This window comes from Falco cherrug, chromosome 3 (genome assembly GCF_023634085.1).
Source record: "Falco cherrug isolate bFalChe1 chromosome 3, bFalChe1.pri, whole genome shotgun sequence".
Lineage (NCBI taxonomy): Eukaryota > Metazoa > Chordata > Aves > Falconiformes > Falconidae > Falco > Falco cherrug.
The window spans coordinates 61,074,348-61,087,177 of NC_073699.1; the positions used below are offsets into that span (position 1 = coordinate 61,074,348).

General features: G+C 35.7%; 1 protein-coding gene across 10 annotated transcripts in view; it reads left to right on the forward strand.

The window, feature by feature from the left end:
• Window positions 1-12,830, forward strand: part of PTPRM (protein tyrosine phosphatase receptor type M) — a 481,575-nt gene that overhangs the window by 294,374 nt on the left and 174,371 nt on the right. For 5 of the 10 annotated variants that reach the window (XM_027802895.2, XM_027802897.2, XM_027802902.2 and 2 more), the window contains exons 12-14: window positions 4,617-4,890; window positions 6,011-6,047; window positions 11,258-11,332. In XM_027802895.2, coding sequence (XP_027658696.1) covers window positions 4,617-4,890; window positions 6,011-6,047; window positions 11,258-11,332 — 386 coding nt within the window. The remainder of the gene's footprint in view (window positions 1-4,616; window positions 4,891-6,010; window positions 6,048-11,257; window positions 11,333-12,830) is intronic. The other 5 variants (XM_055705240.1, XM_055705241.1, XM_055705242.1 and 2 more) reach the window with 1 other exon arrangement.

Here is a 12,830-nt window from a genome sequence, read left to right on the forward strand (position 1 = left end):
TTCTGTAAAATAATTTGTAAAAAAATTATGGCTTCAGTTAGGTGAAGCATCAAGACTGTTTAGGAGAGAAAAAATAGACTTGACATTTCAATAATGAAGTAATCAAGCATGTTTCCCTTTGTTTTCAATTTGGAATTACTTTTGGTGGAGGTGTAATTATAAATTCATAAGTTTCAGTTGATAAATACCTAGATTGTACAGGTTAAGAGCTTCTGTAGTAAGAATCCTGAAGTTCATGCTTGTATGCAGTAGGCCCTTCTTGAGAAAATTACTTTGTCACTTTGAATGAGGCTTTGATTAATAAAAATTTGATTTACTGCATTCCAATAGTGTGGAATAATGTCCTGAATCAACAAGTTACTAAACCCCATCATCTCATGTACTTAAGAACAGTTACACACTTAAGTTTTCTTTTGAACTGTTTTGTTGATTTGTCTAGTTATTCTTAACATCTTTGATTGCTGTGTTAACGTCTTCTTTCTTTTTTCATGTGTCTTTTTCCACTCTGAAAAAAAAAACCAATATATTTAGCAGACATTCACAGACCATTTTAGTTTAAGCAACCGAATTTCAGTAAATATCTGAGAAGCCTAATTTCTAACAAAAATTAAAGTCCTTATCATGTTCAGATTTGTATCTCTGGATAGTCATTTAATTTTGGAATTGTTAAAAATAAGTAACTTAAAAACTACATCAACATTTTCCTTTCCCAGACATCATATTTAATCCCCAAATTTGAAATACTTGAATCCTAGAGTTAAAAATAATACCCATGTGTTCCTTTCTTGATGCAACAGTAAGGTTCCGTCTGTATAAGTAGATTCAATTTCCAAGGCTTTGGAATACTATAGTAGAACTGCATAGTGTGAATTAAATTTAAATTACATTTCTTTCTTTCAGAAAGGCAATCTTAAGTTCTACCAATAGCCAATATGGATTTGATACCTTTCACTGTAATGTAGATTTTATTTTTTGGCTTACAGATAGGAAGACTTATTCTCTGAAATATAGATGTGTGGAAAAGGAACAATGCAACTTCAAACAAGCAGGAAATCTGACTAATACCTAAGAGCAATAATACAGTCATGGAGCAGTGCTAGCTCAATTGATAATCTTGAACCCTTTTTAGAGTAGGCAATTCAGTAGTTACTAAAGAAAGCAATTTTAGTAGTAAGAATTAGAGGAAACTTTTGGATTATAATTGTAATTGGGGCAATTTTGTAAAATTCATTAGCAAGATGATCTCATTTGTACAAATATAAAACGTATCACTCAAAGTTCTGTGAGGTTTCCATTGACCCAGGTGCTTATAATGTGTTAATTTACATCAGAGAAACAGCAGTGTGTGAAAATTGGGCAGCAGACAGGATTTAGTTATTTTTCATTAGCACTTGGACTTTGATAAAAGGGAACAGAAAAGAGCTGCTTGACCTTTCAGTGCTTAAATTATTAAAGAGCAAATAGATTTGAGGTCTAGATGCTTGCAAATCTAATTTGTCTTGTGGAGTAAGGATGAAAAGACATTTTGAGTTTGAAATTGCTCCAGTCAACTTAGTTCTTTCTTTAATGTATCTGAAGATGAATAGATGGCAGGCATTTAAAATGTAATATACAAGGAGTAGTGCATGTAGTATAACTAACATGAATTTGCCAGAGAAAAAGGAGCGTTGTAATGACAGATTTGTTATTAAAATATCTACAGTCTTAACTTTAATCACTAAATGAAAAATGAAAAGAACCTTCATTTCAACCAGTACTGAAACAGGTCATATTACCTTGTCTGGTTTGAGATCCCTCTTACATTCAGTCCTGCTGCAATAAAAAAGGTAACAATACTCTCTGCAAGGTGACATCCAAATAACTGAGTTTACTATCTGTCATGCTTTGGTGAAACTGAGGGATTCTTATCTTTGCTGTGGTATTAAGCAAGTGTATCCAACTTCACTACCTTGCAAGAATAGCTGTTTGCGTCACCTTTTCCTTTTTTTTCCAATACTCCATTTGAATTTTCAAATGGTATTTGTTGTAAATTCACTGTAAATTAATAATTAGAGGAGGCAATACACTCTTTTCAAAGTAGCTTGGAATCCCAGTTCTAAGCAACTGTGTTTTGTTCTAGAAAATTAACTGCTATAATCATGTCAAATATTGATTTGGAAGAGAAAAAACAAGATTGCAATGTGGATATTTCGTGGTTAGTTTTTACACATCAATTCTCACAGGATTAAAGAAAGGTTGTGATGTATTGACCTTCATTTACTACTCAGCATGGAATTAATCAACTAACAAAAATCTTTCTGCTAGATGTGTAGACTTTGTTGCGCGGAGTTGCAAAATGTACAGAAGTGACCTCTGAGTAGACCCTCAAGACATTTGTTTCTCTCCCTGGCTATACCAAACTTATACATGGTTAGATTTCTGTGTGGGGTTTATCATTAGATTAAAACATCTAAATTTAAGTGTCCACTTGTAGATGTCTACATGTGAGCTGACTATTTAGTTATTGCAGTACAGCCTAGAAAACAATTAAGTTAACCTAAAAGTAGATGCCTCCTCTCTAGTCAGGTCTTTAAGATCTCTTCCCTATACTGAATAGCTCTCCAATGACTGTAATGGGAGTTTACAGATGTATAGACATCTTCATGGTGACATTTGAATTTAAGTGTCTTAACATTAAACTAAATCTCATCCATGGTGACAGTCTAAATCAGTCAGAAGAAGAGGTATTAAGCATTCTCAGTGTTTCTGGGCATATTTTTGTAAGCGTAGCAAGTGCAGCATCTCCTACTGTAGATGCTAGATCTTAAAAACGTAGTGAACGGGGTCTATTGAACATGATCAGTAGATCTAGTAAAAGAACAGTAAGAAGGCCAAGAGAACTGGCGTTCTTCTGCCTCTTGGTGATACTCGGCTATGATGGCTCTGAAGACCTAGCATCGTGCTGTCATAGAATCATGAAGTCAGAAAGGATTGGGTTGGAAGGGACCTCTAAAGGTCATCTAGTCCACACCCCTGCCATGGGCAGGAGCATCTTCCACTTGATCAGGTTGCTTAAAGCCCCATCCAACCTGACTTTGAACAGTTCCCTTGATGGCACGTCATTCAAGCACACAGCATTATCGAAACATGCAAAGGCAGCTTGGGGGTAGAAGCAGTGTGTTAGTCTGGTTGTGCACTGAGTCAGTAAGGCTCCAGAGAGCGCAAGAGCTGGAAAGTTCTATGCCAGCGCTCAAAGCAGCTTGAATCTAGCAGAGCCCAAGCAGCTACAGGAGTTCACAGGCTATGAGCTGGCTTGGTGACTGCACAAAGTCCTCTCTCTTATTTCTAAACCAGATTTGCCTTCAGAAGGGGAATAGCCATAGCTGTGCAGTGATATGACTAATCCAGTAAGCCTTGTTGGGTCCAGACTGAGACCTGCAGAGGCCCAGCCCAAGTGTCCCTGTACTTTGGGCAGTCTTCTGTAAACATAATCATCTACCTACAGAAGACTTGAGTGGGAACACGTTAGAAGACTATGTGGGTATTTCATCCTAAAGAAACATACCCTACCCAGAGATCCCTGATTTTTATGAATTATTAACTTGAGAGATCATAAATTGTTATTAGATGTAGATGATGTGAAAAATGTGGACATACTGCTGCTTTAACATCAGTTACCTATACTGACTTGCTTACCAGGATTAAAGATTCCAGGAGACAAATAATAATTAAGAATCACTGGTCCCCAGTGAAGCAGTAAACTTGCAAGCTGGTCCTCTTTAGAGACATGGACTTCCCACTTCACAAATTTGAAAGCACTGACTCAGGATTTTACAGTAGCTGCAAGGTTATAGTGATTACACTGTTTGCATATACAGCAGAAATCACAATTTCTTTGTCTTGCTTGAAAGTCCATAGCACCTTTACAGTGGAGAGGGATGGACTGTTCCCTGTAGGTCCCAGTACAGTAAAGAATTCACATGCAAACTGATTTGCTTTGCAGAATGCAGAAACACTTAAAAATATGGTTATCTCTAAGATAAAAGTGCTTTGCTGAGTGAGAGTAACTTCCATCAAAAAGTGTTTTATTCTTTCTCAGTAACAGTCAATATGCCACTGAAAAAAGACTTTTTTAAAAGACAATTTTAAAAGACTGTAATTTACTCCATGTGTGCTTTTATAAATAGTTATAATGTCAACAGTTAAACAAATACTATTTCCCATCTCATTGTAATTTATTTCTTCATTTTTATCTTACTACTCATTGCATTTCATTTAGACAAGATAAAAAGCTTAGAGAATGGAATCTATAGCACTAATCAAGCAAGCTTTTTTTCTGTACAAGAGTTCAAACAAGAAAATGTTCTGTGCATTTGCTATGTAAAAAGCTGTGATGTGTGTGGCTAACTTTGTTTTTCCAAAACAAAATGAATTTGTTTGAAAGCATGAATCTATTCCACAAATCCATACACCTGAATATCAAAATGACATTTTCTTCCTGTATCCTTTCCTATTAACAGTTCTTTTTTTTTTTCCCATAAATATTGCTATGCTATTATGGTTTCAGAATGAGTTGATTGTCCAAGTCTTAAAACAACCTGTGTGTTTCTTTTGTTCTTTCCTTTCTACACTCTTAGTGTCTATCAAATAGTTGTTGAAGAAGAACGTCCACGGAGGACCAAAAAGACAACTGAAATCCTGAAGTGCTACCCAGTGCCCATTCATTTCCAGAATGCCTCGCTTCTGAATTCCCAGTACTACTTTGCTGCAGAGTTTCCAGCCAATGGTTTACAAGCTGCTCAGCCTTTTACTATTGGTGATAACAAAACCTACAGTGGTTTCTGGAACACTCCTCTTCTTCCTCATAAGAGCTACAGCATCTATTTTCAAGCTGCCAGCAGAGCCAATGGGGTAAGTCTTATGCAGTTGTGGTTTTATACAGTATTTGGGTGTAAATAGATGACTGGAACTATGAACTAGCAAGATGCCCAGTTTAGTTGCTAATGAGAAAATGAAGGAACCGTGAAATTTAACACACTGAATTTAAAAATAACATTTTTCCTAATACAGTATTGCTTAATGATTAAATGTTACAGGAAAGAGGGAAAAACATTTTGTCAATAGTGAGTAGACAAAGTAGTGTAATACCATTCTATCTTCCTATCTAAAAGCTGTCCAGTATGTTTGACTAGCTTCTTTTTTTTTTTTTTTTTTTAATTTGCTTTGAAGAGGAATGTGTTGTGATTTCTTTTGCTAAGTTTAAGCCAAACTTGACTGTGGATTTTAGCACATTTGTCTTGGCCTGTCCAGTCCCATTACCTTAGTTTGTAACATCTTGAACTCCCATATTCTCATTTGGTTGCCCTGACTGAATTAGAAACCACTTTTTCTCCCCATTTCTGCAAACAGTAAAAGAAAAATAAGTAGATGGAACTGAAATAAAAAGTGTGTAAAAAGGTCTTTGCAGATCATGTTTCATCGGACTAATTCTTCCTGGAATTGTTTTTCATTTCCTGGACAGATCTACCTAGAGCCCTTCAATTCTTGATCAGCTTTGGCTGTCTGTGCTGACAGCCTGGAAATGTTTTCTGCCAGAAACCATAATGGTTCCTCTTTCACAGTGCACTGACAGTGCAGAAATGTGAAACACCATTGATTGTTTTTTCTTTCTAAAATTGTCTAGCATGATGCCTCAAACTATATTATCTGCAAGAAAAAGAAAACTCTTCCAAGGTCATTGTGTTGCCAAAGTAAAAGCTAAACACTTGCCTGTGCTCTTGTGAATATCTTTCACATATTTTCTACTGTTAAAGAAACCTTAAGTGAAATATTTATATACCATACCCAGGCAGTGTTTGTCCATATTATGAAAGCCCATCCGAGTTGCTTAATAAGCAGTTAAATATGTAATGAGGCACATTAAATTAACACTTCTCTGACATTTTATCAGTACTTTTAAGAATACAATCATGGATTACTTACTTTCCTTAGAAACACAAGATGTGACCTTTTTCCTCTTTATTTGACACAGGAAACCAAAATTGACTGCGTCAGGGTAGCCACAAAAGGTATGTTCATATTGTGTCATGTGTTCTGTATTTCAGCTTGCTGACCTTCCCTTCGTATGGTCATTGCAAACATCCAGAAGTGTTTATATTGCTAAAAGGCATCACTAAACCTATTACAGATTTTAAATGATTCATTTCCATCTCTAGCTGAGATTTAGGAAGTAAGTTTGTTTGTTTGTTTGTTTGTTTTTAATAAGAAACGTATTACTCATTTTTAGGTGTCTACTTGAACACAGGGTTTTTAAAATATATTCTGTGGGTTTTTATATGATCTCACAATAAATATTTTGGACTTTGCTGTATAAAGTGGAGTTGTAAAATTGCCAATTGCAGGGTGCATGCTAGGTGTTTCTACATCTGTAGTGAAACATTACCCCTTACTTGTAAGCAATTATCTTTTCTTAGTTGCTTTATAAAAGAAAAGTGGAGAAAGCATGTTCTGCATTTTCGTGGTACAGATCAGCTATATTTATTGGACTGTCAGCACATGATACTACCGTTTGTGAGACAAGTTTGTATAAGTGAGACAGTGCTAGCTGTAGGTTTGATCCTCAAACAAGGAAAGATAAACATGCTGATAATATATTTAACTTTGGAGGGTAGAGTCTGTCTGTGATTATCTTTGTAGTCTCATCTGTTTAGTACCTGCTGGTTGCAACTTCAAAGCCTGAAAGAGTAGTGATGGGATACTATGATTATCTGGAGATTGTAATAGAAGAGAAAGAATGAAAATACTGCTGTGAGTAGGAGCAAGTAATACCACCCTGCAGTTTGGGCAGCTGGTAAAAGTATGAAACAAAAACTGCTCCATCTGTCTACCACTGTTCCTTGTGGGAGAGCTTGCATGTCTCATAGTGACTGTCCCTAACACCCTAACATAACTGATTCCACCATGATTTCCTTTACATGTAGAGTTCACATTTCCTCCACCACCACTAAATCTAAATAAGATAGATGAGAATCTCGTTACTTAAAAGTAAAAGAAATTTTAGCATACAGTTGCCTCTTTTGAAAGGCCGGATCCTCCCTAATCTGACAAACATTTTTTATGGCTTTTTGAACTGATTCCTGGTTGTTGGGTTTTTTTCCAAACCAAAGGAAGTCGTTTTAATTCTAATTTACTAACTGACTACAAAACTTTAGAAAACTTTGAAATATCTAAACAAAAGCTTTATAACATATAGATGAGAGTGTAATTCCACATTCAAGTGGAATCCTGTGGTGTTGTTTTCTGGTAGCTTCAGTGATACCAGGAGTGGACTGCATTACCTCAGAAATCATAATAGGTCATTAGAGGAATGGATTTTAAATTATTTGAAGATTTGTATTCCTAATCACTAATGGATGTTCAACTATTTCAATTACTCGACTGACTGAAAAATCTTACTTTCTCATTTGAGAAGTGAGGGTAACTTTATGGATTGGAATAGCTCCCATAGCAACAAGCAACTTTGACTGAACCCGTTTGGCAATGGAGGTGTGAGAAGTGCAGCTTTTATTTTAAACAAATTTCCATGCATTTCTGTTGTGAAAGCATGTTTCATAATTCTTTGTAATACCTTTGCGAAGCCTGTAAAATAATGTGAGGGGTTGCTGTGAGGACTTTGAAACCAGAGGTGTCATCAATGGCATTTATAGTTCCTGGTGCAAAACTTCCTTGTGGGGTCTTCTGTAAAGCACTGATTTCCATGCTTATAAACTGAATGTCTGTATTATATTTTTAAACTATATTAATTTTTAAAAACAAAATGGGAGACCGTGACATATTTTAGTATGATATTAATCATACCTGTCTGTACAGATTTTTTCCCTTTAGATCTAAGAGATACTTGAGAGAAAAGCAGACTTGTGTGCCCTCTTTGGACTTCCCACATATGGACTAGAAAAAATAGCAAAAATGCTTAATGTCTGTAGGTTAGAAGTTACCACCCCTGTAGTGGGGCAAGATAAACTGTCCTCTCCCATTCACCTCCCCTTCTGTCCACACACCCGCAAACACCTTAGCTCAACATTTACATTGCCTGTACCCCAGGAAACAAAGTCTGCTGCGACCGCTCTGCCTGACCTTTTACAGACACACACCATTTTCCACTGAGTTTTGTGACTACACTATAGCTGCTAGACAGTAAGCTACTTGAACTCTGTCATGTGCTTGTTGTGTCCATTTATTACAGTGCTTCTTACAAATAAAGTTGCAAGAAGTCCCCAGTACAACATCGAGTTTTCCTGTGCTAATAACATCTCTGAAATGTTTGTATTCTGGGCATCTGTTATCTTTAGGAGTTCATATTTGGTGGTTTTTAAAGTTAAAAGAAAGTGCTTTAGGCCATTCACATATAAAACTGGTACAATCTTCTTTTAAATTAAGGTCTGATCCTGAAAATACCTACAGTCTTGGGTAGCCATTGGAGTTAGTAGACATACTCTAGAATTTAATAAGTGCGTGTGAAACCATATACTTTCAGGCCCTAATCAAGTCAGTTATGTACCTAATTTTGAGCACAAAGGCTAATCTCACTGATTACAGTGCAACAATTCTGTCTTAAAGTAGACATGTAAGTATTTTACTGAATAAAGGCCAGTGCCATAAAGTATACCCTGTAGAACAAACATAACGATGCAGCCAGCTGTCTGCTTGTTTCTTGAAAGTTTCTGCAGTTCCATTCAGATTGAATCTGAAGATTGCACTAAGCACATCGACAGCTTTTCCTGGGATCCAGGTCACCCAAGGCAGCCTCCAAGCTGCTCCACTGAGCCAGCCAAGCTTGGCCAAGCCACCTTGTTGTCTGTATTAAGGGTGTGTGGTTTTGCCTGTTTGAAGTCTGCCCTTAGGACCAGTATGGGAGTTCAGAACCTGACATGAGCATAGCTATATAATATAATTTTCTAGTTGTATTTCCTTTAATCATTCCAACTCCAGATAATCTAAAAGTTGTTGATGCCCTTGCAACCTTCTTAGGATCACTGAGTTTTGCAGTGTTCATTCCATGGCCCGCTGTATGCTTTTGTATTTTTTGTTAAAATAAAAATAATGAATAAGTGTAACCTAAAGAGATAAAGCCTTTTTGACCCAGATCCAGCAGAACCCTTACAGTAGGTACTTCACTTTTCATTGCAGTTGATGTCAACAGGAATAATGCATGTGCTTACTGTATGTTTACTGTCAAGCAAGTGCTCAACTGGCACACACTAATCTGTGTTGCTGGATCAGAGCCAAAGTGCACTAGATAGATAGGCTTTTATACTGACAGGCTTCTTGTTAGAAAAGTACAGCATAACTGCAGAAAAGTACAACCTAACTCTACTGGTCAAATACATGTGTAGGGTCAGTAGCTGGATAATACTTTCTCATTCCATCAAGTATATTTTAAAAAAACTCAATTTGTAACATTTTAAAAAATGATCTTGTTTTATGACCATTACATTTTTACAAATGAACCCTCTGTTAAATGTGTTCTTTTAGAGATCATATAAAAATCCTGATAGCAATGATTGTAAGTTTAGTTTAGGATCAGAATGTTGAGTTTTGTAGAGCTGAAAGTTCTTCTGCTTCTGCTGAAGTCGAAGGGATCCTTTGCCACTGATTTTGCTAGGAGAAGCATCAGACAACATATTCTTCTGATGTGGAGTCTTATGATCTTAGTTTTGTGTAGAGAAAGGCTTCTGGTGCCTCTGTGACTACAAATGTGGAGACTGCAGGGTTTCCACTCCCATTATTTTTGACAAGATAATTAAACAAACAAACAAACAAAAATCAGGAAGAGATTTTTGTACCACTGGTAATAAAGGTTGTCGTGTTTTGCTTGAAATATGGCTTTCATATACCTACTCTTTCTTCAAGCTAAATGACTGTAAAATCTCAACAGACGAAGTTGAAAACATTCCAAAACTCCTCCAAGTTTATTGCTATCAACTTTATGGTGTTTTGTGATTTATATTAACACTATATTTCCTGATATGACTTACAACACTGTCTGGATAGAAACATCTTGGTTATCTCCTAGGAATCCAGTTCTCAAGAGGGAGACATCATTGTTCTAATTTTGCAATATTGGAAGGCTTTCATTAATTATGAGAGAGAAAAGGATATTATAATATTTTAAATCCAATAGCAACAGTACTCTAGCAGCTACTATCAACACTGCATTTCATGTTGCAGAGGGATATTTCAAAATATTATGCAGCAGCAGTTTTGAGTTTAATTGTCTGCAGATGGTAGATGATCTATTTTCCTCACTCCTTGCCACATTTCTAATAGCACCCAGGCTGTTCTATGTAAATGAGTGATCTTTCATATAATTTTGTCCTTAATTTTCCAATATTTTTTCTTTTTATCATTCTCCAGCTGCATCATGTTGGATCTGACCTTTTAATTTTTTTTATATTTCTTAATATATATGTATCATAGTGTGCTTAACCATTTAGAGGCAATCGTAGAACTGCTGGCAAACAAAGAAATATGAGGGTTTATTAATGTGAGCCATGGTAATAGTGGTCTATACCAGTCAGTACTTGTTACAGCTCTGACAGCAAAGTCTGAATACTTGAGGCACACAAACAAATCAGATGTTTCAGGTTTTTCTTGTCTTTGTGGCAAAACATGAACTTGAAATTCAGACCTCAAACAGGTATATATGCATACCTAACAAAAAGTGTGCCAGCTCTCAGTGGTCATTCTCTATATGCTGAAAGTTAACTATATGTGTAGTGTGTGCATTTTCAGAACAAAGACCCAAGTGGGTACAAGAAAAATAATAGCTCAAAACCATTTTACATAAACATTATTTTAAAAAAGAATTATAGGGAAAATGTACTACTATGAAATAGGAAAACAAAAAGTTAAACTAGTTCAAGTCACCTGGAGAGATTAATACTAGACTAATCTGAATAAGCAGTTAACTTTCACTTAGAAAGCCCAGTTCTGTGACCAGCAGAGCCAAAGAGTCTCCAGTGTGCTTAAATGCATTCTATGTAAATAATGTGCCTTGAGTCTTTTTCCTGAATAGAAGTCACATACAAAAGCTTATTAATTTGTAGAATAACAAAACTAACAACTGAAGGTGAAAAGGAACTTGTGGGAGTTTTTGGGGTTTTATCTGTAAGAAGTTCAGACAATAAACTATTGACCAAGATTCTTCTTGCTGGCCTAGCTTCAGTCTGGCTTTTTTTTCCCTCATGCATGCTGACCTGGAAATCTTCCTTTGCCTTAGCTGCGATAATCGTGACTCAGCTTACAACACCATACATTCGCATCGCCCCTGCTGCAGGCGACGACCAACTAACAGGTCAGATGTTCAAGTATAGACAAGTCATCATGCCCATTTTGTCTCATTTTCTTTGGCTCCTTTTCCATGATGGTGTCTTCGTTCTCTGCTCATAAATAGTTTTCTCTGTAAAAATTTCTTTTTACTTATAATTTTTTCTTCAGCTCCATTAAATTAAATGGTGTACTTGGCACCAAAACTTACACACACATCCCTGTACATACAACTCCGCTGCATGTGCCCATTGTGTGTGTGATCTGTGGGATGTTCCTTCAAGCCTGATGTTGTAAAGAGGTCTAGTCTTGCTCCATCCATAAAATAAATGACAGTTTGAATATAGATATATATATGTGTATCTGTTTATTTTTTTGTGTTATTAGATGAAGATACTATAATTTCTAAGTAAATCAGGCTCAAGAGTTGCATGTGTAAGTTAGCAGAAAAATCTTGAATTAATGGATTTTTTATTGTTTTTTACTGCAGAATTTTGGGAAGATCATATTTTCTGGCAACATTTCAATAAGCAAATATTTAAATAAAGAAATAAAATAAATTCCTTTTTAATTATGTCATACATGAATTCTAGGATTAAAACAAAATAACCTAGCATGTAACATATGAGAATGAACAAGCCTGTAAGGTTTTTAAATCTAATTGTCAGTAAACTCAGTATGCAAGTGAGACAGTTATTAGGCTGTGTGTGGCTTGAAGGCCAGGTCAGAATGTACCAGAAAATCTTTATGAACTTGGGGAAATTATTAATTTTGTCAGAAAATAAGGACATGCATAAAGCTTTTAAGGGATTTGGAAACCTTTTTATTTTCAAACAGAAGCAAAGAGCATTAAACATTCTAGAATGTAAGGTGAGTTTGATAGGATTACATATTCAGGGGAAGTTAGACTTAGTACATCAGCATTTAGCATATGATAAAACCATTACCTTTCCTAAGAATACTGGCATAGTTACTTGGGAAGCATGTAAATATTGCTACCCAGGTATCTAAGGGACGAGGAGGAGTTCAGATGCTTAGCATCTGGATGCTACTATAGTCAATAAGAGAAAGTTAAATGATTCAACTTAAGATAAGAGGATTAGTGACATGTCTGCTATAGCTTTTATTTCTGGGGTATGTGTTATAATAACTGAGTGATCCATAATCCCAAAGTTGCCATGTTAATCAAGACAAAATTGTTGCATGTATGTTTGTATTACATATGAACTAACCAGAATAACACATTTAGATGATGCCAGGAAGTACTAGCTTGTTATTGTTAGTACTGCTTGTCAGAAGCTCTGTCCATACATTTTTATAGCACAATTATTTTTCACTTGAGAATACAAATAAAGCTTTGAAGAGACAAGGAACATCTCTTCCATATCTTTGAACTTTAGCAAGTTTTGATTTCTTCATCACAGGATTCAAATAAACTTACATATTTTTCCATATGGAGAATTAAATGTTTTTCTTCTTTTATTTTGTTTTTTATTTATTTTATTGCAAAACTGGGTAGCTACAGA